General features: G+C 40.3%; 2 protein-coding genes across 6 annotated transcripts in view; one reads left to right on the top strand and one right to left on the bottom strand.

Moving 5' to 3' along the window:
- The window catches only part of ints2 (integrator complex subunit 2), a 70223-nt gene extending 59720 nt beyond the window's left edge, over positions 1 to 10503 (top strand). For 3 of the 4 annotated variants that reach the window (XM_068010736.1, XM_068010733.1, XM_068010735.1), the window contains 4 exons: positions 2110 to 2217; positions 3359 to 3464; positions 4944 to 5120; positions 5773 to 10503. In XM_068010736.1, the coding sequence (XP_067866837.1) occupies positions 2110 to 2217; positions 3359 to 3464; positions 4944 to 5120; positions 5773 to 5951 (570 nt within the window). In that variant the 3' untranslated portion in view covers positions 5952 to 10503. The remainder of the gene's footprint in view (positions 1 to 2109; positions 2218 to 3358; positions 3465 to 4943; positions 5121 to 5772) is intronic. The other variant, XM_068010734.1, reaches the window with a different exon arrangement.
- med13a (mediator complex subunit 13a) overlaps positions 7788 to 25248 on the bottom strand; it is a 178956-nt gene continuing 161495 nt past the window's right edge. For both annotated transcript variants that reach the window (XM_068010720.1, XM_068010721.1), the window contains exons 26-31: positions 24442 to 24600; positions 20955 to 21113; positions 16750 to 16877; positions 15525 to 15686; positions 13974 to 14074; positions 7788 to 13039 (exon numbers count right to left, since the gene is read on the bottom strand). In XM_068010720.1, the coding sequence (XP_067866821.1) occupies positions 12907 to 13039; positions 13974 to 14074; positions 15525 to 15686; positions 16750 to 16877; positions 20955 to 21113; positions 24442 to 24600 (842 nt within the window). In that variant the 3' untranslated portion in view covers positions 7788 to 12906. The remainder of the gene's footprint in view (positions 13040 to 13973; positions 14075 to 15524; positions 15687 to 16749; positions 16878 to 20954; positions 21114 to 24441; positions 24601 to 25248) is intronic.

The raw sequence follows: 25248 nt of genomic DNA, 5'->3' as shown, positions 1-25248 counted from the left end.
ACTCTAATACTTGCATTTATATGGTGCCTCATCAAGTTTGTTAGTGCTTCACAGGAGAAATTGCTTTTTAAGTGCAAACGCTGTGTTATGTGGCAGGTACATGTGCCAGGAACATCTCCCAACAGCTACGAGATGATTGACTGGTTTAATCGTTTTTGGTGCTATTGGTTAAGGGAAGAATGTTGGTTAGAACACCAGGAGAACACAGTAGTGAGCCACAGGATCTATACTGTCCACCTACACCACCAGAGCTGGCAGTGTTGTTTGGGGGGGGGGTGGGGGGAGTGGTGGTCCTCAGTTTGATGTCTCTTAGAAAGGGCAGCACCTCTGGCAGTGCAGCATTCCCCACGTACTGCTCAGGATTGTGTTTGTTCATTGCTATTTCTGTTTTTTTGTCTTGCAATTTCCCTTTTTTCTTCCTTTCCCTCTTCTGTATTTAATACTTCTGGCTGAAAAATGTGCTGTAGTCCACAAACACAATCCAGAAAGCAAGAATGTGCAGTCTCATTACACACAGTGGCATCGAGCAAGTTGGTCATGGCTTGTCCTGTGTGCTGAGCCAATTGAACTCAACCTTGCTGGAAAAGTGAGGGCGTGGCATCATGCTCTTACCACATGGAAAATTATCCTGTCATTAAAACATTCATTTGCAATAGACTAACTGGAACAGGTATTATTGAGTGTTGAACTTCCTTCTCCCTGTAATACTTTGAAACTGATATCTTAGTGGGAATCCTAGATAATTTGGTTTATTATTAGAAAAGAAAAACCACTCTCTCAATGTCTTAGTTGGAAAATTCACCAACCAGTGTAGAGCTGAGCTACACAGACTACAAGACCAAAAGGTGTTAGTGGAATTAGGCTGAAACGGTGTTTTTTGTAACTAGCCTGGACAGGGTTGACTGGCATCCTTCTGTTCTGTAAATTTTCTGTGTTTCTGTAACGCACTTTTCACATCCTCATTATGTTCCAAAGCACTGCACAACCAATGAATTACTTCTCAAGTGTACTCACTGTTTTATGGGCATATATGGCAGTCAATTCACATAAAAGAAAGTGCCACAAATGTCCAGTGAGACGAATAACCACTTAATCTCTTTGGTGGTGGTTGAGACAAAAACTTACCCAGGGCAATGGGAGAACTCCCCTCCTACTCAGAGAATAGTTTTACATCCACATGAACAAGGAAATTGTTCCTCCATTTAAAATCTCATCTAAAAGATAGCTCCTCAGACAGTGCCTAAGTGCTACATTGGATTGTCAGTCTAGCTCATGTTCAGATCTTGCGGTGGTGCTTAATCTCACCAGCGAGCCAACCTAACACTTGGTTCAGTGGTAGCATTCCTGCAGCAGACACGGCAGTTCCAATGCCATGACGGACCTCAATCTTCCCAAGGGTTTCTTTTCCAGTGGCATGTGTTGTAAAGTGCATGAATGCACACCTCAGATGAGGGTAAAATCCAGGTGCATTCTGACACTGCTGCATGGTCAAAAAGCTTTTACTCGTGCAGTGCACATGAAATGGCCGAGTGAGCCAACACAGGGCACCATGGACTCAAACTAGCAGCACCTTCAGGAGAAGAGGGCTAGAAAATCAAACATTGATTTATGCAAAAGCAAAATACTGTGCATGCTGGAAATGAAAACTGGAAATACTTAGCAGATCAGGCAACATCTGTGGAGAGACCAACAGAGTTAATGTTTCAGATCTGTGATCTTTCAGCAGAACTGGAAAAGCTAGAAATGTAATAGGTTTTGAGCAAGTGAAAGGGGGGGAGGGTGGGAAGAAGAACAAAAGGGAAGGTCTGCGATGGGTTGAGGGCAGGAAAGATTAATTGGCAAAAGGTTTCATGGTACAAAAGCAAAGGTTTATGCAATAACATTTGTAATTTTAAATATATTATTGAGTCTTAAAGATTTGCTCTCTACTTGGATAACAATTTGCAGCCGGCTCATCTCTTCGAAGTGGTTTTGGGCTCCGGCAAAGATTGGCCCTCTACCCCAGTTTATTTCTCCCTTTCCCATATAGCAAGATTTCAGAAAGACTTTGTTGTCTGGTCATTATGTCTTGGTAATTTGAGAATATTAATTTAGGTGATGTTTACACAGGGTTACCCGAGTGAGCTGCTGCCCCTAACTGTGGCTGGAATTCCCTCCATTCACATATGCCTGGATTTCATTCCAGAACTCTTGGCACAACCACAACTGGAGAAACAGGTAATTCAATAACTATCAATCTATAAATGTAATTATTGTATCTCTCTCGTGCACACACACACACACACACACACACACAGTTTGCGTGTATGCATGAATGGCAGGCTGAGTGAAAGAAAAACTAAGTGTTGAAATACATTTACAATAACATTCTGTATTCTTACTGCCATCTAGTAATCCTGCACATACTTTATATGGGTGTGATTTAATCTGACATCCTGAATTCCAGAATGGCAGAACACTTGCAAATTAACATTTCAATTTAAGTGACGAACTGCTTAAGATGGCACTTCGATCACTACCTGTCCTTTCCCAAAAACTACCTCTGACCACAAAGTGAGAAAAATTCCAGCAAAAATTAGCTCCTGCCCGTTTTATGCCAAGTCTCCTAGAAAGGGAGGGAGTGGAGCAACTCAGCTCTGACTTGCAGATTATGCCTCTAGCCAACTTGTGTTTGTGTGAGAGAGACAGAGACTTCCAGTTTAGCTGACAACCTGGAGAAGGAGAGTCATGGCTTTAAACCCACCTTTGACCAATTTGTGAATAGTGTGTTTAAAACCACTATACCATCATGAACTTCATTAAAACTGATTAAGGAAAATAATCCACACCACCAGAAAAATTCGGTACTTTCTACTTTCAGATGTAAGAGAGCTGAACTGTCTCTGCATGTTAAGTGGTCACGTTTTTTTCAAGTTTTTTGCATTCATTTAAGGTGTGGAAATGTTGGCATCAACTTTCCCATGCAGGCATTGTATAGGTTTAATGCACATTAAAGCTTCCCCCAAAATCATGCCTTGACGCCAGTGCTGCTCCCGAGTTTGAGGTTTGTTTTTATTTCTCTACACTAGCTGTCCTTTGGGCCTTATTGCTGTTTTGCGTTGAACTGAGCAATTTTATCCTATAGATTCTTACTTCATGAAAACTGCATAAAACAGTACTGATGCTGTGAAGGTCTCCTCTGTGCCAATTGTCAGGGTCCTATTAGTCAATGCTAGCTCCAAAACTAAGTTCCTGAGGTAAACCCACTGTACTAATCAGTTTAAATTGACCAGTAACTGTCGAATGAAATGTAACTATATACACAGGTCCCTAAATGTTTTTGTTATTTTTTTTAAAATCTAACTCATTTTCTGTTTAGATATTTGCCATTCAGCTTTTGTCCCACTTGTGTATCCAGTATGCATTACCCAAGTCTCTCAGTGTAGCACGGTTATCCATCAATGTCATGGGAACAGTACTCACAGGTGAGGTTCCCTACTGCTGGTAAGACATTAAAATATCCTTTTTAAATTTTAGCATGAAATGTATCACAGTCTTTATATGAGCATATGCCTGCATTTCATTATCTGCAAGATCGACCTTGCTCAACCCCTTTTAAAGGGGTACATATCCATCTTTGTAACCCCTGCTGTCACTGATCGGAACCATTCTGTAGAGCCTGCACAAGTCCATTGTGTGTTGAATGCTAGATTTGCTCCTGGAGGGAAGGTACCAGTCATTTCCTATTGTTTTCCAGAAAGCACAAATTAAGATCAAAAATTCAAAATGAGGGGTAATCACCTGCTGAAACATCTATCTATGGGACAGTGGCCAAAGTCACCATATGTTGATCATAAATAATTCTAGGATTTGCTCTGAATGTCTAAATTGGCACTTCTCATGCTGGGCTTTTTAAAGCCTGCAGATTGAAGGATGGGGAAAACTGACAGGGTAATGTGTTCCACAGTTCTGACCGTTTGGAAAAGAATGCATCCGTGGTAGGTCTTCTATTAAATAAACATTGACAATGGGCGGCACAGTGGTTAGCACCGCAGCCTCAAGCTCCAGCGACCCGGGTTCAATTCTGGGTACTGCCTGTGTGGAGTTTGCAAGTTCTCCGTGTCTGCGAGGGTTTCCTCTGGGTGCTCCGGTTTCCTCCCACAGCCAAAAGACTTGCAGTTTGATAGGTAAATTGGTCATTATAAATTGCCCCTAGTATAGGTAGGGGAATATAGGATTAGTATAAATGGGTGGTTAATGGTCGGCACAGACTCGGTGGGCCGAAGGCCCTGTTTCAGTGCTGTATCTCTAAATCAAAAAATCAAATCAATGCAGGTGGAGCAAGTGGTTGTTTTTTTTTGTTCATGGGATGTGGGTATTGCTGGCTTCAGGGATCTCATAGAAACCTACAAAATTCTAACTGTTAGATGCAGGAAGGATGTTCCCGATGGTGGGGGAGTCAAGGACCCGGGGTCACAGTTGAAGGATAAGGGGTAAGCCATTTAGGACTGAGATGAGGAGGGATTTCTTCACCCAGAGTGTGGTGAACCTGTGGAATTCTCGACCACAAAGCAGTTGAGACCAAATCATTAAATATATTCAAGAGTTAGATATAGTTCTTAGGGCTAATGGGATCAAGGGATATGGGGAGGAACAGGTTATTGGTTTGGATGATCAGCCAGGATCATATTGAACGGCAGAGCAGACTCGAAGGGCCAAATGGCCTACTCCTTCTGTGTTTCTATTGCCAATTGCCCTTGAGAAGGTGGTGGTGAGCTGCCTTCCATGTCTGAGGGTATTTGAAGTTTATCAGTGTTCAGAGGCACACTAACTGGTATCTTTATTTTGTTGACATTGTAATGGAGGTTGAAAGCTGATAGTTAGAGTGGTATATGCAGAGTAAAACCTCCACAATGAATAAACTTTGAAGCATTATTCACTGTTGTACTGTTTTCTCCTCGTAGTGTTAACTCAGGCTAAGCGGTTTGCCTTCTTCATGCCTACATTGCCATGTTTGGTGTCTTTTTGCCGAGCTTTTCCTCCACTATATGATGACATAACCTCATTACTGATCCAGACTGGACAAGTCTGTGCCTCACATATTGCCACTCAGGCACAGGATATTGACCCCATCATTACACGTATGTATTTGAGTATTAACTAAAAATCAAATTATGTAATTAAACTTTAGTTCTGTCAATTAGTGGAGATGATGCTTTGCGTGCCCTGAACACAAGATTGAATCAGTATTGAGGTAGTTGCGGAGTAGTAATTGGAGTTGTCCAATTGGCTTCAGCATCTTTGGGTTGGAAAGGGAAACAAAAAAAAAAATGAATGTATTTAGTCTAGGTTCCTGGTCTCCGGCTAATGACGCACTGGAAAGTGTGGCAATAGGATAAGGCTCAGTCCTGATGTGTCTCAGTGATAGCTCCCTGAAAAATGAGAGATACTGGAGGACATGAAAATATATCCAAACAGGAGTCTCCACTTTCAGGAGAGGAGCAAAGAGGGCTGGAGGGGAGGGAAAGAGAGAAAGAGAAAGCAATACAACATGGAAAAATAGCTTCTGCTTTAACTGCAGGAATGTGGAAAATACAACACTTGCTTTAGACCTCGCCAGATCCTGAAAAGGAGGGTAGCTAGACTGTCTGGCCCCAGATTTGTGTAAACCAGCAGCTTTGGAGGTGCATTGGGTACCTCCTCCTATACATTTCAAGAACACAATTGAGTACATGACTAATTGTCTCATGGTAAGTACTCTAGCTCATTCACAATGGGAGATATTTTACACAGGTCTTAAGTATCTAAAGGAGAAGTTGGAAGTGACCCCTGACCTCTACCGCAGTGCAGCTTCAGACAGGATTAAAAAGGGCGAGATCACGCCAGAGAGTTTGGACCCTGATGTGCTTCTGTGCCAGCGTGTTGAAGCAACATTTCTGGAGATAATAAATACAGCTGTTGTTGGAGTTTAGCATCAGAATCAAGAAAGCTGCATGTCAAAAAGATGAGAGCCACTACACCAGCTCCAACTTGGTGCTACCACAAAATGTGGTGACTGGCATGGTTTGGGACACTTGAAACTGCAACTTTGCATCAGAACCAGATGTATTTGGTTATACTTTGTGAAGAATCCAATCTTTGTTTAAATACTGAACTGGATTGCAATGTCAGCATGTGACTACCATTAGATGTGGTGGTAAGTTGAATATGTTGTCATAGAAAGTTTTTAAATGTACATTTTTTCCCCCCCATGAGGGGATCCTTTATATATGAGTAAAACTGCAGATTATACTTGCTTTGTAATAAAGAATCCCCATTTAGACATAACATCCAAAATGTAAAATTACCTGACAATATAGCCACAAGAATCAGAACTTGATCATTTTTATGTTCTCTTTCAAAGATAATTTTCTATCTCCCTTCCAGGCATTTTTAAAACTTCTATTAATTTGTCTCAGTATTGTGGTATCAAAGAAACTTTTGTATATTGAATAAGCATTGGGCCAATTTTATATTAGCATGCCTTACCTCCCTGTCTTCAATTTCTTCTGTTTTCTATAGCTTCATGTTAACAGATCATTGCTACATTTATCTCCTTCCACAGTGCTTCTGTACCATGTCACTTGATATTTTATTTATGACAGTTCTTAACACTGCAGATTAAATATAAGGCTTGAGCTCAAGACTCCCAGGGAAAGTAGTTGATTGAATTAATTGATGCAATCAAGGAACTGGATCAATAGCATTCAAGAAGGGAAAACATAGGTTGAAGAGATAACACACTACTTCATACTTTTTATAAAAGGCAGGTGGTGAAGGAATTTAGTATTCCTTACAGGGAAAGTAGGAAAAAAAAGTAGGGAGTGGTGAAGGCAGTGCATGATAGTAATATCATTTATATGGACATTGAATGGGGCAACTTTGAAAAGGCTTTTCAAATTTAATTCATGCCTAGACTTCTAAAACTAGAAGTCAAGTAGTTAAATCTCCAAGCTTGCCTGTCAATTCTGCACCTTTTTCTACTCTTGCTGCAAAGGCAAATCTGCATGCAGGCTGCCCCTAATCAGTTTTAAAGCAAAAACAGGAGTTTGAATTGTGATAATACAGCTGAATCATCATCCCCTTTAATGCACAATATCTAAAAACTGTTAAAAACTTCAATGCCAATTTAACTAATGTTGAGGTACCATATTAAGAATGGCATCAAAGGAATGACTCCACAGGGAGCAGTCCCATTCTAGTGTCTAGGTTAAACAGTGCAAATTGTTTAGCTGGGAAATGTGGCAACCAATGTTGGCTAAACCTCAAAAGTAAATCATTGGCTAGAAAGTACACCTGGGGAATTGAAAGGAACTGTACAAAATGCAACTTTGGAATTACCTCATATAGAAAGTTCTATTTTAATTTTATTGTAGCACAACAGCCCTCCGTGATCCACTTCTACCCTCCCAGTAATTTGATGAGTCAGTTGCCACCCTCTTAATTATGATTAAAAAGATTTATGCATCATTGTGATAAACAAGCACCAGAAGTCAAAAAAGCTTCTTTCTGCAGCGAGAATCATTAGATACTAATCATTACTTCTCTCTCTCCAGTCTTTTTACTGGGAAAGTGAAGGGAGGTTGGAATTGGAAAACATGAGGTTTCAGGTGACTAAATTCACAGGATACTTCCACGCAGGTGATACTACCAAGAAATAGTCATACCAGCTATATTAGCTCTGCAATCTCAATAGGGTAGATGCAATACATTCTCTGAATAGTCTGCAGTAAGTAGAGAAATGAAAACACAAAACAGGGTCATACCAATATTATGAATAAATTATTTATTTTCATTTGAAAATGTTTAAAAAGTATAAACCTTTTCAACAATTCAACCATAATTTGTACTTTAAGCTTTTTTTGGACTGTATGTAGCTTTTAGTGTTTGCCACAATCTCCAGACTAAAATTTGTTCATAATTCATTGAAAGACTCAAAAGGAACTACAACTGCAGCTTTGCAAGCAGGATGTTCTTATACCAAAGTAGGACACAAAAAAAATGGACTGGTCCTCATCTCATCTGGGGTTTCATCACTGCTTGCCCAGCTGTTACAGGCAACCAACTGTTCAGTAAAACATGACATTATTCTCCCAATATTTCTCTTTTTAAAAAATAAGCAAGGCATCAACTCTGTAAAATCCAACAATTAATAAAATTTAAGGAGTTTTTTTAAAATCTACTGCAATTTCAGCTCAAAAAATCTATAAATATTTTGACAAAAGATTAAATTATGAAATTTAAATAAGACAAAAAAACTTTTAAGCAATGCATTATTAAAGTACTGGGATTGCTAGTGTTTGCACAATGAAATGGACCACTTTCAGATCCTGGTTTCAACATGACGGGGAGGTCAGGAAAAATTAACTACATTGGGAAGAGGGTCTGCAGGGACCATACAGTCAAACTCTGGCAATAGAGAAAAGCATCTGCTTTCAGGCATTCATACCTTATAATGACAACCCAGTTAAATGACTGCTTTTCTCTACATTGGAAAACAACCTTAGCAATAAACTGTGGGTAACAGTAGAAAACTTGCACTGTGATGCAACTTTTATGCACTCATTTAATAAAGCCATGGTTACCTATTTATTTAGAACTACTGTGTAACCACAAGGCCATGCACAAGCATCAGGTGTCAAGAATGCCAATGAATACAACTAATACAATTTAGGTGGCGATGTACAGGAAAAGACCAAGTCTTCCAGTTAAAGCAAACAGTGATTGCAATTATTGTAAATATTAATGCAAACAATATTTCACAAAACCCACAGCTGCTAGAACTGGTCTTCAAAAAATTATAAATTTAAATGAACTGAAATTTGACAGCAAAATATATATTTTTACTGCTGCTTTATGAACAATCCTTTACCTACTGTTCTAAATTTAAAAATAGGTAAATTTTGTAATAAAAATTCCAATGTTTTGACAAAGTAAAGCAACATCAATGGAAACCAAAAGGTGAGCAGAGCAGCGCTAAAGCCAGTAGGGCAAGTAGTAACATATCTACTCACTAATGTCCTGTGATCAGCATCAATGAGAAGTAAAAACACAGCATTCACAGCTCTGCATGTTTAATGTACCAATGTATCATATTGTAGAGGTCAGCTTAGTGCCTGCTATTCCCCATGCATAGTTACCAATCTCGCCTTTGAGACGAAACAACCTGTGACAAGTGGAGGTACACAGAGTTCAGAGGTATCGCCTACTATTTGCCTTCTGAACAATTTGTGCACCCACCTTCTCATACAGAACTAGTGGGCTGAGGGGTCTAAAATTTGAAAATGAACACAACGTTGCCAGGTGGATGCTGGGGAAGGGAGAAAACATTAAACTTAATTTACTTAATTTTTTTATCTTTGACATACTATATTTAGGAACGAAGTGTGCAGATATTGCAGTTCTTCAAATGTCAGTGTTCCCAAGAACAATTCCTTTATAGCTCAGCTCTGTTCTGGAATTGTGTGCTTAAACACAGATTAAATGAACAAGGGAATCACTGTGCACCTGTTTTAAGAGCTAAACACTGTCCATGACAAATACAAATATGGCACTGGGGCTTATTCTGCTATACATTTCAACATGGAAGGTAACACTTGCAGCATTTAAAGGGGAACTAGATAAAATACAAAGAAATGTTCAGGGAAAGAGCAGGAAATGGGATTAGTACCGATAGCTCCAATGTGGGACTAGCACCCACAGAAGCACATTGGGCAGAGCACTGTCCTTCTGTGATATAATTGTTAAGATTGGCTGGGGATATTTTAAGAAGGAAGGGCTATTCCACAACATAAGACATGATTCAAATGACCTAAAATGATTTTAGAATTTAACAAAACTGAAGAGTTGAATTGCTTGCATCTTCTACAGCAAGTATTCAGTTTATTTGCATTAAAGGTTTAATGTATCAAGAATGTACACAAATTCATCATTGTGCTCAATAGATGGGATGGTTTTTGGAAGTCTGAATACAACATACACTCTATTATAGATTTAATACACATTTGCACCCTATCTATACTGCTTTGGTCAAAACACACTGGTCTCATCTTTCCCACGTGGCTTTGCAGAAACTTGAAAGCGAATATCTTGCTGCTACAAGCGGTCTCGTCCAGTGACGAGAAGAAAATGCTCAAGTCAGGCAAAAAGGTCGAAGAACTCAAGAGGCTGACGACTCAAGACTCCAACTCGCTGATTTTAAGGCTGGGAGCCAGGTGCTCAACAGCTTAAACAAGAGTGCCTTCAGTTCAAGGAGTAGAGGATGGGCTGAGATTACACTGTACATTAGTAATGAATGTAGAAACATGTTCTTGTAAAATTCCTGTGCCCACTATTCATGAAGGTATTAGCATTTAAGGCTCAGTGCAATCTTTATTAAAAAAACTTTCTTTCCCTCCCAAAAAAAGTAATTTAGTTTGTTAAATTATTTAGGGTGTTCACAAGTTAAGCGCACACTTATTAAAGCCGAAACAATGGAATGTGAAAGGCTTGAAGTGTTGGGTCTCATTTTAGTGTTCTTGCACAACTTATATTTTTCAAGGATTGGACTGTACAAAGTAGTGCCGATCAGGGTTTCAAGGAGTTACTGTCTAACAAAATGTTTCAGTACTAGAGAGGCGCTCTCATTAATCCCATCTTCAAAGAACTCAAGGAAACAACTTTAATCAAATTTCACAGAAACCTGATCAAAGACTTCCAGAAATTATCAAGATATAAACAACTCAGACAAGTGGTAATTTAATAAATTAATTTTAAGTTAATGGATGCTGGAGGCATATTTTGTAAACCTATGAGATTTTAGGATTTATTTTTAAAATATTTTCAATTCAAAACTGTTTTGATCTCACTGCTGCCAAGGCTAAAATATCATTTAGCAGTTATAGTACTTTTATTTACAGTAACTTCATGGTCGAGTTTGTGTTAGACACATACAGAAATACAAAATTAGAAATCTATCTGCACATCTTCCTGTGAACTTTTTTCAGAGGTTCTTATGTCCATATTTATAAGGGAAACTGCCTATGTAAATTTGACAGGCTGTAATTACATCTTCCTCTCCAAGTGGAAGTATTATAGCATCACTACTGGCAGAAGGGTATTATTATTACAGCCCGACATGTTTTCCCAGACAGTTTCATATGGACACAAGAATTTATAACAGGAATATATTAAAAAAACAAGGACAGAACGTGGGACTTTAAAATGGGGATTGAATTACATTTGCATGGCCTGGTCCAATTATCCTCTTCTGTACCCTTCAGCTGGAGCCAACAATTGGTCTCGACTCCCCATGTACAACACCACCACAGGAGATTGATTAATAATAAAATAAGTCATGAAGCAACTCTTGATTTTTCTTTCAAATTCCATTGTAGGCAAACATGCCTCTGAAGTGAGAGTTTTGAATTTAACTTTCTAAAATAAATACACCCTTTACTTTAGCTTCAAATTATTTACGCCATTTAATTAGCTGCACTTAAAATCATTTTATTGAAATTGTATATTTTACTTCAGGCATGTTTTTAAAAATGTTAAGTTAAGAAGAAAGGCACTGTGTCTACATAGGAAATTGACCAGTCATTAAAAATACTTAGAAACATTACTTCTCAAAAATAAAACCCCTGCAAGAGACTCAGTGTAACATGACAGGGGAAATGAAGTGATGCAAGTTCAGATTTTTTTTTTTAAATTTACTCTCACTTGAGGAACTGTATCTTAATCTACGTTACCCACAATTGAGTGCTAAAGCTTTTTTTTTAAAAAAAGTTCAGATGTCCCAATAATTTTCAATATTCCAAATCTTAACTGAGGTCTATAATTGTACACAGTGATGAATTAACAGTGGCAAAAAGACTTGTATTTTATGCAAAAAATAGATCAAGGAGCTATGGAGTCTAATTGTGGAAAAATATCAAGTCTGGTGATTATTAAATCACAATATAAAAAGGTAAGGGGAACAAAACAAGAAAGCACACTAGTGTCACTTTCTCAAGAAGGTGGTACCTGGATCAGTCAAGCGGTCCATTTACTAAAGCCACTAAAGTTCAGACAATGATAAGAGTCTGGGCCTAGAAACCTTAACACTACAACAGACCAACACACCTGCATTGCATTGATTCAATTTTGGAAAAAAATTCAGTTGCTACAAAATTTAGTTACCATTCTGCACAATTTTTCTTTTTTATACAGTAGTAACAAATTAAAGTTACTGACTTTTTTTGTTATATACAAATAGGCAGGTCACTGGGACTGACCTTGATCAGAGCAACCCCCCTCCTCAGTCCCGTTTCCCCCCACCACCCCCTCCACTTTTTAGCGCTGGCTTCACAATGCATGATAAGAAATGCTGTAAGATGTACTTTTCAGTTATAAACACAGTGAACATATTTACTGTACAAGTACTCTGCATCCACAGCTTCGCTGCGATTTCACCACACACAAGGTATGGTTAACACTAACCCCACCCCTACTAAAATGTACACTGAGCCAATAGATATTTGCTGCTCTCCCTCCCCCAACTTTATAGCAACCTACTGCAAACTCTTAAGACGATTATAGATATTTTAGTACAACAAATGCTTTAAAGCCTGAAGGTAGTATAAACCTTCTTGAAAAATTAAAAAAAATACAAAATATAAGACAATTTATACAACATTTAAAAACTTACAATAAATTAAGATGCAGGCATTTTTGGATAACTGCCTGTGGCTTTCAAACCCACCAAGCAATTAAGGGGGGCATCCTGGGGTCCTTCAGACCCAATTCCAAGAATCCCTCCGTGTTCTCCATGAGTAATGTCCGCTTCCCTTCCTGCCCTCGATGAACCTCTCAAATGATATCCCTTTTCCAAGAGTTAGTCCTGAATCCCTCGCAGCTTCCCTGCGAGGTCTACAACATGCTCGTGATGAAGTTGTACAGCTGTGTCAGCACCACAAAATGAACAGGGAGGCAGGAGCGGCGGTCTTGGGTGGCAGGGTCACAGGTCAGCCAAGAAAGAGCATTGTATTGTTCGAGAACAAACCTAGAGTTAAGGAATTTTACAATTTGAAATCCACTTACAGAAAAAGCAAGAAAATAACTGTTTACAAACCCAGGGATGTCCAAATTCTTTGTATTTCTGGGTCACATTCTTTGGCACTTCACGGGCCACAAACATTAAATTGGCATTTGTTAACCTGGTGAAGCAATTACATGAAGTAACAAATACCAAGAAAAGTGAACTGTCAGGCTACCTCCGAAATAGCTCCTGAGCACACAGTTGAAACACATCGTTTCGCACACTTAGAGTGCAGTACTGTGTGCAATCACTAACATCCTACAGAACAGCAATGTGATAAATGGCCAAATGCTGTTGGGTGCTGGATGAGGAGTTAACATTGGTCAGAACATTATTGAGAACTTGCTGCTTTTCTTCATACGGCAACATGGAAACAGACAGGTGGGGATCTTGGTTTAATGCCTTACCAGAAGGAAGGATGATACTACTCACTGTGCAGCATTCATTCAGATCTACCAGCACTTTAGTTCTGCGTAAATCCCAATAATTCCCTTCACAAAACAACCCACATAGGACAGGGCATTTATGTACAATTGTACAGCCAGGTATTTTATTTTCCCCACAAGGGATCATTGCTTTTAAATTTTAAAAAGTAGGGAAAACATTCAATAACTTACAAAATGAGAAGTATCTGAATGCACACTAAGCCCTCCAAAATTACTTCTAATTTAATTCCAGAATAATCCAGCCAAAGACTTGCAGGTTGATAGGTAAATTGGCCATTATAAATTGCCCCTAGTGTAGGTCGGTGGTAGGAGAATGGTGGGGATGTGGTAGGGAATATGGGATTAATGTAGGATTAGTCTAAATGGGTGGTTGTTGGTCGGCACAGACTCGGTGGGCCGAAGGGCCTGTTTCAGTGCTGTATCTCTCTATGAACTAATGCAGCATCCCATACCTGAGCACATCAGAGGTCTGGTTTGAATCAAGTGGGTGAGAGTGCTTACTATGAAGCAACTCATCCGAATGCACTGAAGGCACATGGAGGTGCAACGAGGCCTGAAAACCAAGAAATTAAAACTCACGTAAATGTTAGATATACACATGGTTCAACTCAGCATGTTATTTCATTACTATATTCACCACTAGATGGTAGCAGTCATTGTTACCAGTGTAACATAACCTTATTACACAAAATTACAGCCAGCAAATGATTTCTGAAGTTACCACAGTAATGGGTGCACCAGTTTTTTTAAGATTTCAAAAGCAGTTTCTTACTTTGAATTTAATCATATAGTGAATTTAAAAAGATTCCAACTTGAGGTGAATCCCCCCACCATCAACTTTTTTTTTTCGTTCATGGGACGTGGGCTTCACTGGCTAGGCCAGCATTTATTGCCCATCCCTATTGCCCTTAATTCTCAGAGAGCATTTAAGAGTCAACCACATTGATTAGATTAGAGATACAGCACTGAAACAGGCCCTTCGGCCCACCGAGTCTGTGCCGAACATCAACCACCCATTTATACTAATCCTACACTAATCCCATATTCCTACCAAACATCCCCACCTGTCCCTATATTTCCCTACCACCTACCTATACTAGTGACAATTTATAATGGCCAATTTACCTATCAACCTGCAAGTCTTTTGGCTTGTGGGAGGAAACCGGAGCACCCGGAGAAAACCCACGCAGACACAGGGAGAACTTGCAAACTCCACACAGGCAGTACCCAGAATCGAACCCGGGTCCCTGGAGCTGTGAGGCTGCGGTGCTAACCACTGCGCCACTGTGCCGCCCACTGTGCTGTGGGTCTGGAGTCACATGTAGGCCAGACCAGGTAAGGACAGCAGATATCCTTCCCCAAAAGGATATTAGTGAACCAGATGGGCTTTTACAACAATCGGCATTTTACCATTCAAGTACACTGGCCAGGAAAGTGATATGTTTCTCCTTTGCTGACATCCCTGCTCTCCAGCTACTGTCAGCATCTCTCCTCAACAGATGTTGAGAGAGAAATAGAAGCAGTTAGGTGAAATCTCATGCTTTCGGTCATTCCAAAACAAGAGGGATCACTGCCTGGCCCCCTCACTTGGGCAACTCTGCAGCATCCATGTTTCACTCCTACTAAACTTGATTTTTGTTCCAAAGCTTTGCTAAACAGCATGGGGGTGGCCAGGGGCAGGAGGCAGTGGATGAGAGGAAATTACAAACAATAGTTATGAGGAACAGTATTTACTTATTAGCAGGAGCACTATTTTAAAAAGGATTGTGTTCTAGTAGAGAAATATACTCCTAGCAATTCAGTGTCTGGGCTAAAATACATTGTTTAGTAGTTAACCAGGGATGCAGCTTAAGATTGGACAGCAACTTAATGCTCTACAGATAACATTTGCTACTAGTTAACGGTCAGCAAGGTTCAACAGCAATTTACTCAAAGGAGTCCCAACTGACTTTCAAACTCCCCAAGTTTACTGAAAAACACATGCAAAAAGTGGGTTGGGTTACCTTGAGGAAAAGCGGACATTGGTTCTGTGCTTGAGGGCAGGCTGACCAAAACCAATCAGGAAGTGGCCCGGCCTTAGCTGTCGAGACAAAATATCCTAGTGCCAGGGGCTGCTGCAAAATGGTTACTTCATCATGAGATTCCTGTCGGTCTGTGCACTGGCCCTGAAAACGTAAAAGCAACAAATTAGTTCTAGTAATTAAAAGATTGCAGCAGGTTATTTGTGGTAATTGAGCAAATTTATCCTGGAAACAAACTGTTTTGTTTGAAGAAATATGGGCCTTTGAAAACCAGTGAATAACCCTGAGATAATATATTTCTTTACAGTCTATCCTTCAGCAGAGTGTAAGGCAGCATATGCTTAGAATTTTCATTGTCCATCGCTAGTTGCCCTCAAGAAAGTGGTGGTGGCCTGCCTTCTTGAACCGCTGCAATGTGTAGTGAAGGTAGAGATTTGTTGTAAGAGTATCAATGTTTTCATGAGTCATGACACAAAAGGAGGTAAAAAAGAAAGAGTATTTAACATGGCCCCAAAACAAAAAAAATCAAACATCTTAAGGGTCAACCCTCAACAGAATAGAAAAACTTTCCTATAGAATGCTTATGGCATTCTGCACGAAAAGAGAGTTCAATTCTTGGCAGATTTCCAGCACCATCTTGTTAACATATCACAGCCCAGAGGTCTCTAGTTAGAAGAAACTCTTCCCAAGGCAATTTACTCACATTGGAGTTTGGCAACTGTTACAACGTTCTGATGTCATGCTGTACCACTTACTAAATATCAGGACACATTATGGATCCATGGAAAACAAGGACAACCTGGGAGCAAGGGAGGGGACAGAAAGGGAAATGGAGACAATTGCAAGGAAACCTAGCAACAACATATGATGTAGAAAAGGGTACATCCAGAATATCAATATAAGCTAGACCATGACATTAGGACAAAGGGGCAGAGTGTGAAACCAAAACACAGCAAATTTAGGATGGACACCAAGAAGCTATTCTTTTCACAGAGGTAGCTCAACATGTGGAAAGCTCTTACAGGAACAAAGCAAAACCTTGGAATTATTTAACTTGATATTGGGGAGAAATAAGCAAGAAAGGCAGCAGAGTCTTGATGAATGAACTAAAATGCACCAGTCTCCCCTGTATCTGGTGGTGATTTATTGAACCATTGGCTGAAAATTTTAATAAAGGGCAACAGATGTGATGACACAACAGCCTCACCTTGCCGGTGTCACCGCCGTGTGGATAATGAGAGCCTGGTGAATGTACTGGAGATGTGGATGGAGATGCTGGCAAGTTAATTATGAGATCATCGTCTGGATCCAGTAATTCAAAGATCCCCATTTCCTCTGCAAATCAAACCGAAGGGAGTCAGGTAAGAATAGGGGAACATGATATTCAAAAACAACTTATAAAAGGATAAGCATTCTCCGAGTGACCTGTTGCAGCAATCAACTCAATATTAAGAGTTGCTCAGTTACCAGGAACGTTAAGTGATACTGCTTCATTCACCACAGCCCAATTAAAAAAGGTATATCTAAAGACAGATGGTCCAGTGGAAAATTCAGTCCACACTTAGTTATCACCGGCAGAACGTGGCTGAATAGTTCAGAGCAACACAAGATGCTGGATCATCATCAATCCATCACCAGTATATGCAGGATTCTAGCAAGTCCTAGTTCCAAAACATCGCATTGTATAATTTGTAAACTGACAGGAGGAATTGATTCCCATCCCCACCCCAATTCACACTGGTGTGCGAATTCAGTTTCCCCTACCCCATCCGAAGCAGCCCCCCAGTACCTTTCCACAAGTAACCATTCTTCACGTGTAATTCTGCCAATTATCAACAGGTTAGTTAACCATGTAGGACCCTGTCCACCACATATTCAATAGAAGTGGGAACCCTGGTTGAATTTTCCCATTCTTAGCTCACAAACCAAACTGTAATATCCCAAACTCTGCCCTAGTGGAGGACTGAATCTTAGACCTGGTCTGTACTGGTTAGTACACCAGATGGTGCTTTTAATCATGACGTCACTCACAGTAGAAACAGACCAGGTGTGCAGATTAGCACTGATCTATAGCAGATTGTTACTCAATGAGCAGGATATTATGTCACAAAGTAGCATGGGTCGTTATCTCATCAGCTCAGGGTGTAGGGAGGGGGCCACAAACCACAAGTTCAAACGTTTTTATAAACTACTAAAATTTCACCTTCATGGTTCATAAGCCATCCAAGTCCTCTGCTGACACACTGTATCCCTCCTATTAACAATTATTTTTCATTTCAATTGAATACACCAGGAAATAGTTTGTTCAAGTATTCAGACATGCATTCCCCCATAGAGTTCATGGAGCAGGAATCCTAGCTCAGCTTCCCTCATAACTCAACAGCATTGAATCCAAGTGTAGTTCTGGTTTTCCATCCACCACAAACTATGGGGTATTGAAGCCAAATGTAGCACCCCTGCCGTTACTACAGCTGCAATAAGCTAGCAAGCATCAGACACTGAACTTGGTACCATAGAAAAGTTATGGCATAGAAAGAGGCCATTCAGCCCATCATGTCTGCGCCAGCTGAAAAAAACTAGCCGCCCAATCTAATTCCATCTTCCAGCACCTGGTCCGTAGCCTTGCAGGTTACGGCACTTCAGGTGCAGTTGAGGGTTTCTGCCTCCACCACCGTACCTGGCAGTGAATTCCAAGCACCCACCACCCGCTAGGTGAAAAAGTTTTTCCTCATGTCCCTTCTAATCCTACCAATTACCTTAAATTTGTGTCCCCTGGTAACTGACATCTCTGCTAGGGGAAAGAGGTCCTTCCTGTCTACTCAATCCAGAACCCTCAATTTTGTACACCTCAATTAAGTCACCCCTCAGCCTCCTCTGTTCTAAGTAGAACAATCCTAGCCGATCCAATTTTTCCTGAGTTGCAATTTTCAAGCCCTGTCAACATTCTTGTCAATATCCTCCGTACTCTCTCCAGAGCAATTATGTCCTTCTTGTAACGTGGTGACCAGAACTGTACGCAATACTCCAGCTGTAGCCTAACCAGCGTTTTATACAGTTCCAGCATTACATCCCTGCTTTTGTATTCTATACCTCAGCCAAAAAAGGAAAGCATCCCATATGCCTTCTTTACCACTTTTATCTACCTGCCCTGCCACCTTCAGGGACCTGTGGACATTCACTCCAAGGTCTCTCACTTCCTCTACCCCTCTCAATATCCTCCTGTTTATTGTGTATTCCCTGGCTTTGTTTGCCCTCCCCAAATGCATTACCTCACACTTCTCCAGATTGAATTCCAGTTGCCACTTTTCCATCCACTCAACCAAAGCATTGATACCTGGAATCTACAGCTATCCTCTTCTCTATCAACTACGCCAATTTTTGTGACATCTGCAAATTTCTCAATCATGCCTCCTACATTTAAGTCCAAATCATTAATACATACCACAAACAGCAAGGGACCCAACACAGAACGACACTGGAAACTGCCTTCCATTTGCAAAAACATCCGTCAAACATTACCCATTGTTTCCTGTCACTGAGCCAATTTTGGATCCAACTCGCCACATTCCCCTGTATCCCATAGGCTTTTACTTTTCTGACCAGTCTGCCATGTAGGACCTTGTCAAATGTCTTACTAAAATCCGCATAGACAACATCCACTGCGCTACCCTCATCAATTCTCCTGGTTACTTCCTCAAAAAAATTCAAGTAAGTTAGTAAGGCATGAACTTCCCTTACCAAATCCATGCTGGCTATGCCTGATTAATCCATGCCTTTCTAAGTGACAGATTATCCGATCTCTCAGAATTGATTCTAATAATTTGCCCACCACCGAGGTCAGACCGACCAGCCTTTAATTATTTGATCCATCCCTTGCACCATTTTTAAACAATGGTACAATGTTTGCAGACCTCCAATAGTCTGGTACCTCGCCTATAGCCAGTGAGGATTTGATGATCCTCAGAGCATCTGCTATTTTCCCCTGGCTTCCTTTAACAGCCTGGGATACAATCCAACCAGCCCTGGTGATTTATCCACTTTCAAGGATGTCAGATCCTCTAGTACTTCCTCTCCTCATTATTCTAATCATATCTAATATTTCACACTCTTCAACTACAATGTCTGCTTCATCCCTCTCCTTTGTGAAGACAGAGGCAAAGTACTCATTAAGAACCCTGCCTACATCTTCTGCATCCATGCAGGTTACCTTGTACATCTCTGATAGGCCCTCCCCTTTCCTTAGTTATCCTCTTACTCTTAATGTGCTATACAATCATACGAATTAGGAGCAGAGGTTTTCCTTGATTTTACCTGCCAATAATTTTTCATGTCCTCTTTGCTTTCCTAATTTCCTTTTTTACTTCACTTTCTAGACTCCTCCAAGCTTTCTGCGACTGTCATAAACTTTCTTTTTCTGCTTTATCTTACCCTGTATGCTTCTAGATAACCAGAGGGCTCTATATTTGGCAGTACCACCCTTTTTCTTTGTGGGGACATGTATACACTATGTCCATAGAATCACCAGTCTCCCACTGGTTTGCCACTGATTTTCCTTCAAGTAGCTGTATCTAGTCCACTTTCGCCAGATCACCTCTCAGCTTCATAAAATTTGCCTTCCCCAATTTAGAACTTTTACTCTTGTTCTAACCTTGTCCTTTTCCATAATTATGCTAAATCTAACTGTATTAAGATCACCATCTCCAAAATGGTCTACTGCTACTTCATCTACTTGACCAGCTTCATTCCCCAAGACTGAACCTAACAAAGAACAGTACAGCACAGGAACAGGCCATTCGGCCCTCCAAGCCTGCGCCGATCTTGATGCTTGCCTAAACTAAAACCTAGAATTGCACCCCCTCTTGTTGGGCTTGTTACATGCTGGCTAAAAAAGTTCTCTTGAATGCAGTTCAAGAATTTTGTTCCCTCTGTGCCTTTCACACTGTTTGTATCCCAGTTGATATTAGGGTTGTTGAAATCCCCAACTATTATTGCCCTATTGTTTTTGCACTCAGGAATTTGCCTACTTATTTGTTCTTGTATCTCCCCCTCACTATCTGGGGGTCTATAGTACACTCCTAGGAGTGTGGCTACCATTGGCTTCCTGGTTCTGAACAGCTAACTAATTAGCAGCTCAACTCAGAGCCATTGCAGCAGCCAGAAATACGATGCCATTGAGCCAGTTTCTGCTTCAGGACCAATCTGACCATTTAAAAAAAAACTATCAAACCTACGTCTACTGCTGAATCAGGAATTGATGCACCAACTAAGCCACCATCCACTAGATGGATGTCAGAGTATTCCATAAATCAACAGATCCAATACAGAAGAGACATCATACCCCAATTCAAACTCTGGAAATCTACCACCTAAGAATCCAGTTGATACCAGGGAAAGACAACACACAAGACTAACCAACGTTTATTTCGTAGCTCCCAGTTGGCACCTGCACCATTGCAGAGGTAGGGAACACCAGGATGTGAGTGCACGATGTATCCTGCGGAGTGCTGAGCTGTGATGTCTGCATGTTGAGAGATGTGCCACGACCGAATACCGATCCGACTGACACAGAGTCTATAGCAACAACAAAAAATTTAGTCTTAAACATTTCAAAATAAAGATTTTCTGTTAAGTCCTCAACAATAGGCCAAACAAGTATAGGTATAAAAAGAAAGTTTCCTTCTAATGACTTCAGAATATGAACCTTCAGTTCAAAAGAACCTTCAGCTCTTTGATGCAACTAATTGGTTCATATGGTTCACACCAGTGTGCGACTTGAAAAAAAATGTTGAAAATACGATTTGCTGATAGCTTAGAGATCTGCAACACATTCACCCCTCGAAGAGCTGAAATAGTTTGTGAACCCCTGATTTTAATTACCAAGGCTAGAAAGATTTAACAATTTCAAAATTATGCACTCGCTCTGCTGTACAATGAAGGCAAAACTTGTCAATGCTGAAGATTCCATGGCACTATTTAAAAAACAGCACAGAATTCTCCAAGTGTCCTGCCCAACATTCCTCCCTTAACCACTAAACAGGTCATCGTTCAAGTCACTGCTTCCCAGACACTGTCATTATAGATAGCTGCTTCCGTCAACAGTAGCTGCATTTCAAAAACTAATTTTGTGAGCACTCTTTGACAACATAATAGGGTGCATAGCGCAGTATTTCTCAAATATATTTACTTTTAGTATGTATAACTTGGATCCTATCTGTGGTCTTTCATTTTCTCACCCCTTGCCTCTGAATGCAGAGTGTGGCAACATTCATCTTCTGTTGTCCAAAGTTGCTTCAGTTCTACCCCAGAACTGATGCTGGATTTTAGATTACAGCCATGCCCAATGAAAATAAGTGAAAAATTGTATATATTCAAAGGCAATTGCTCATAAATGGCAACTGCGTAATGCAGATGCCCAGTTAAGTCACACTCCTAACTTTCGTCAATCTGTTTGGACCTTCGAATATTGAGTGAGGTCTATATATAAATAGGGTGACAGGCTAACTTACTCTCAAGCAGACCCAAATTGATGAATCCAACAGCAAATACAACCGAAATTACATCGAAGGAACTGTTAAGCAATGAAGTTGACAGTCACCAAATAACCCTACTTTGAAGGGTTTTGGTATCTTCAATTACAACAGCATCAGGTCCTTAACACAACAGGATTCGCTCTAATAAAATTCCTGCTGCTGGTGGAAACTCAAGTACAGTGGCTATATGAGGCAAGAAACATGAAGCAGTATGCCCAGGATGACTTCTTCACCCCTTCTCAATGTGAAGCATTTACTTTTCCAGTGACGTTTGCACCACAACAACAAAGGGAAATTTCAACACTTAGTAAATCACAGATAAAGCCAAAGTCTACCAATACACGATGCCCCACAGTGGGGCATCAATACATATCATAAAGCCCTTCTCCCCATTTCAATATTTGGCCTAGTGGCATAGTTCCTATGATTCTTTTTGATGACACTCAACTGTAATCCAAAATTTTTTTTTTTTTTTTTTTTTTTAAAACATTTCTTCTTCACAAGATATAGATGATGCTGGCAAGGCCACAATTATCATCCATTCTTAGCTGTCCTGTGAAGGTAGTGGTGGATATTCTCCTTGAACACTGTAATCCACATACTGATGGTAGTTCCAATACAGTGCTATGTAGCAAATTCCAGGATTCTGACTCAGCAGCAACAATGCATACATCTCCAAATCACAATGACAAGAGTTGGGAAGGTAACTTGGATGCGATTGTGTTCGAGATTTGGTTGGCCTGGCGCTTCTTTGCAGTAGATGTCACAGGGCTAGGAAGTGCTGTTCAAGTAAGCTTAGTGAGTTGCTGCAGTGCATCCTGTAGATAGTACATACTGGGGCAACAATGCATCAGAGTGGAGGTGATGGATTCAGAGTGTAGCCACGGGAGCACCAATGAAGCAGACTACTTGGTCTTGAATGTCATTGAACTTGTTGATTGTTTCAGCTGCGCCTATCCATTGAGTGATGAATATTGCATCACGCTCGTGACTTGAATCTTGTAGAAAGCGGAGAGGCTGAGGGTTTAGGAGATGAGTCACACATTGCACATTGCATTATATCCAACCTTTGTTCTACTCCTGCAGCCGGTGTTGGTATGGTTGGTCTAGTTAGTTGCTCAATGGTGATCTCCAGAATATTGTTGGCTATGGTCTCAGCAATGATGGCACCAAAGATCACAAATGCACAGCACAGGAAGAAACCATTCGACCCTTCATGCCTGTGCTGGCTCTTCGAAAGGGCAGTCGTGCTTAGCCCTACATCTCTGCTTTTTGTCTGTGACCCTATAAGTTCCTCATCCTCAAATGCCTGCACAACTCCATTATTTATGGAATCAGCTTTCACCACCTTTTCAGAGCATTCCAGATCCTAACAACTGAAAAAAGGTTTTCTTCTCTCCTCCAGAGCTTTTGTCAATGACCTCTGGTTATTGACCCACTTGCCAGAGGGAACAGTCTTTCTCTATCCACTCTATCAAAACCCATCATCCGGAAAACCTCTAATAGGTCACCTCTTAACCTTCTCTTTTCCAACAAGGAGTCCTAACTTCTCCAGCCTCTCCTCCTAACTGATGTCCAACATCCCTGGGAAGATCCTGGTAAACTTCCTGCATATCCTTTCTAAGGTCTTTACATCTTTGCTGAATTGGCCACAATATCCCTGTTGTATTGATTTATAAAGTTCTAGCATGATCTCTTTGCTTTTATATTCTATGCCTCTATTTATAAACCCAATTAACCCTTTTTTAACCACTTTATCTACTTGCCCTGTGACTTAAGGACATGCATATATGGATACCAAGATCACTCTGCTCATCTACATTTTCAGAATTGTGCCATTTGTAGTATACTGTCTTTCCATACAAGTCCTCCCAAAATGAAGCACTTCACACTTCTCCACGGTAATCTTTATCTGCCATGCTTCTGCCCATTTCACCACCTGAAAGTCTAAAACTATCCTCATTATTTACTACTTTGCCAAATTTAGTATCATCTCCAAATGGCAAATACTGCTCCCTATGCCCAAGTCGGTCATTGATAAGAATTGAAACGATTCACGCAGCCGAAACTGACCCTTGAAGAACACTACAAGCCATTTCCCAGTCTGAAACATATCCATTCATCAGGCAGAGGTGGTTGTATAAATCAATATTAAACTCAACATTTCACATGTAAATTATGAAAGTAAAACATTTGCCAAGTGACCAAGAGCTGCTGTTCAAATGGAGAGTTGAGAAGTCCAACCAGAACATAGATTCAATTCACATTCTTTAGCAGGTTAATCATTTGTTAAAAACCATACTACATGTTGCTTCCTTTACCAGGTTGAAACTGATCAACAAACTGTACATTCCACAAACTATTCTTACCAGGCATTATCACGAATGATCCCTGTGGCTCCATAGCAACCAAACAAGCGCTAAGGATGCTTGGAGAATCAGCTGCAGAAATACCGCACATTCTGCAAGTGTCCTTCAGGTGCCGGCTGAGGGACTGCAAAGTGCGACGGCCAAGCAAGCAACTCCAGTCTGTAGGAAATGAAAAAGAACAGCATGAGTTGCCGAGACAGCAGTCAGAACATAAACGTGCACTCAAGATAAAGGCACGTTTCTATTAACGCTCTCCCAATGGCTTTGTTGGTATATGTTCAACCCAGAAGTCATTTTTTAGGACCAGCAGACGGACATTTAACATTTGTATGACATTCTTTCATCTGCTATATTAATTTGTAGTTTAATGAACTAGAGACTCTACTAAACCAGTAAAGAAATCCCATATCAAAGGGTGAAGCATTTGTCCAATATTCCCAAAAGTTAACTTCTAGACATTAAAAAAACATGTTCAATTCCCAGTATGTTCCCAGTTAGCTGATCTCAGTCGGGTTATGGTGCTATAATTGGCCTCAGTGCACTGAAAACAGTGAAAAAAAAAGAGTTCCTGCTCCTGATCACTATCAAATGAGCCCCACTAGAAAGTACATTTTTAGAAATCAGATGAAAAGATTGGGCTTGGCTCCCTAAAGTCAAATAACCTGCCACTTTAATCTTGGTTCACACATAAACAAAGGCCATTTAATGAGGACTGCTAGTATCTACCAGGAGTTAGCATCCAGGAGAGAAGGGAACGAGGACAATAGTGCTCTTCTACAAATACACAATGTTTTAAGCACTAATGTA

Source organism: Heterodontus francisci, chromosome 30 (genome assembly GCF_036365525.1).
Source record: "Heterodontus francisci isolate sHetFra1 chromosome 30, sHetFra1.hap1, whole genome shotgun sequence".
NCBI classification, from domain to species: domain Eukaryota; kingdom Metazoa; phylum Chordata; class Chondrichthyes; order Heterodontiformes; family Heterodontidae; genus Heterodontus; species Heterodontus francisci.
The sequence above is the reverse complement of the archived record's forward strand: the minus strand, read 5'-3'. Positions and strand labels throughout refer to the sequence as shown.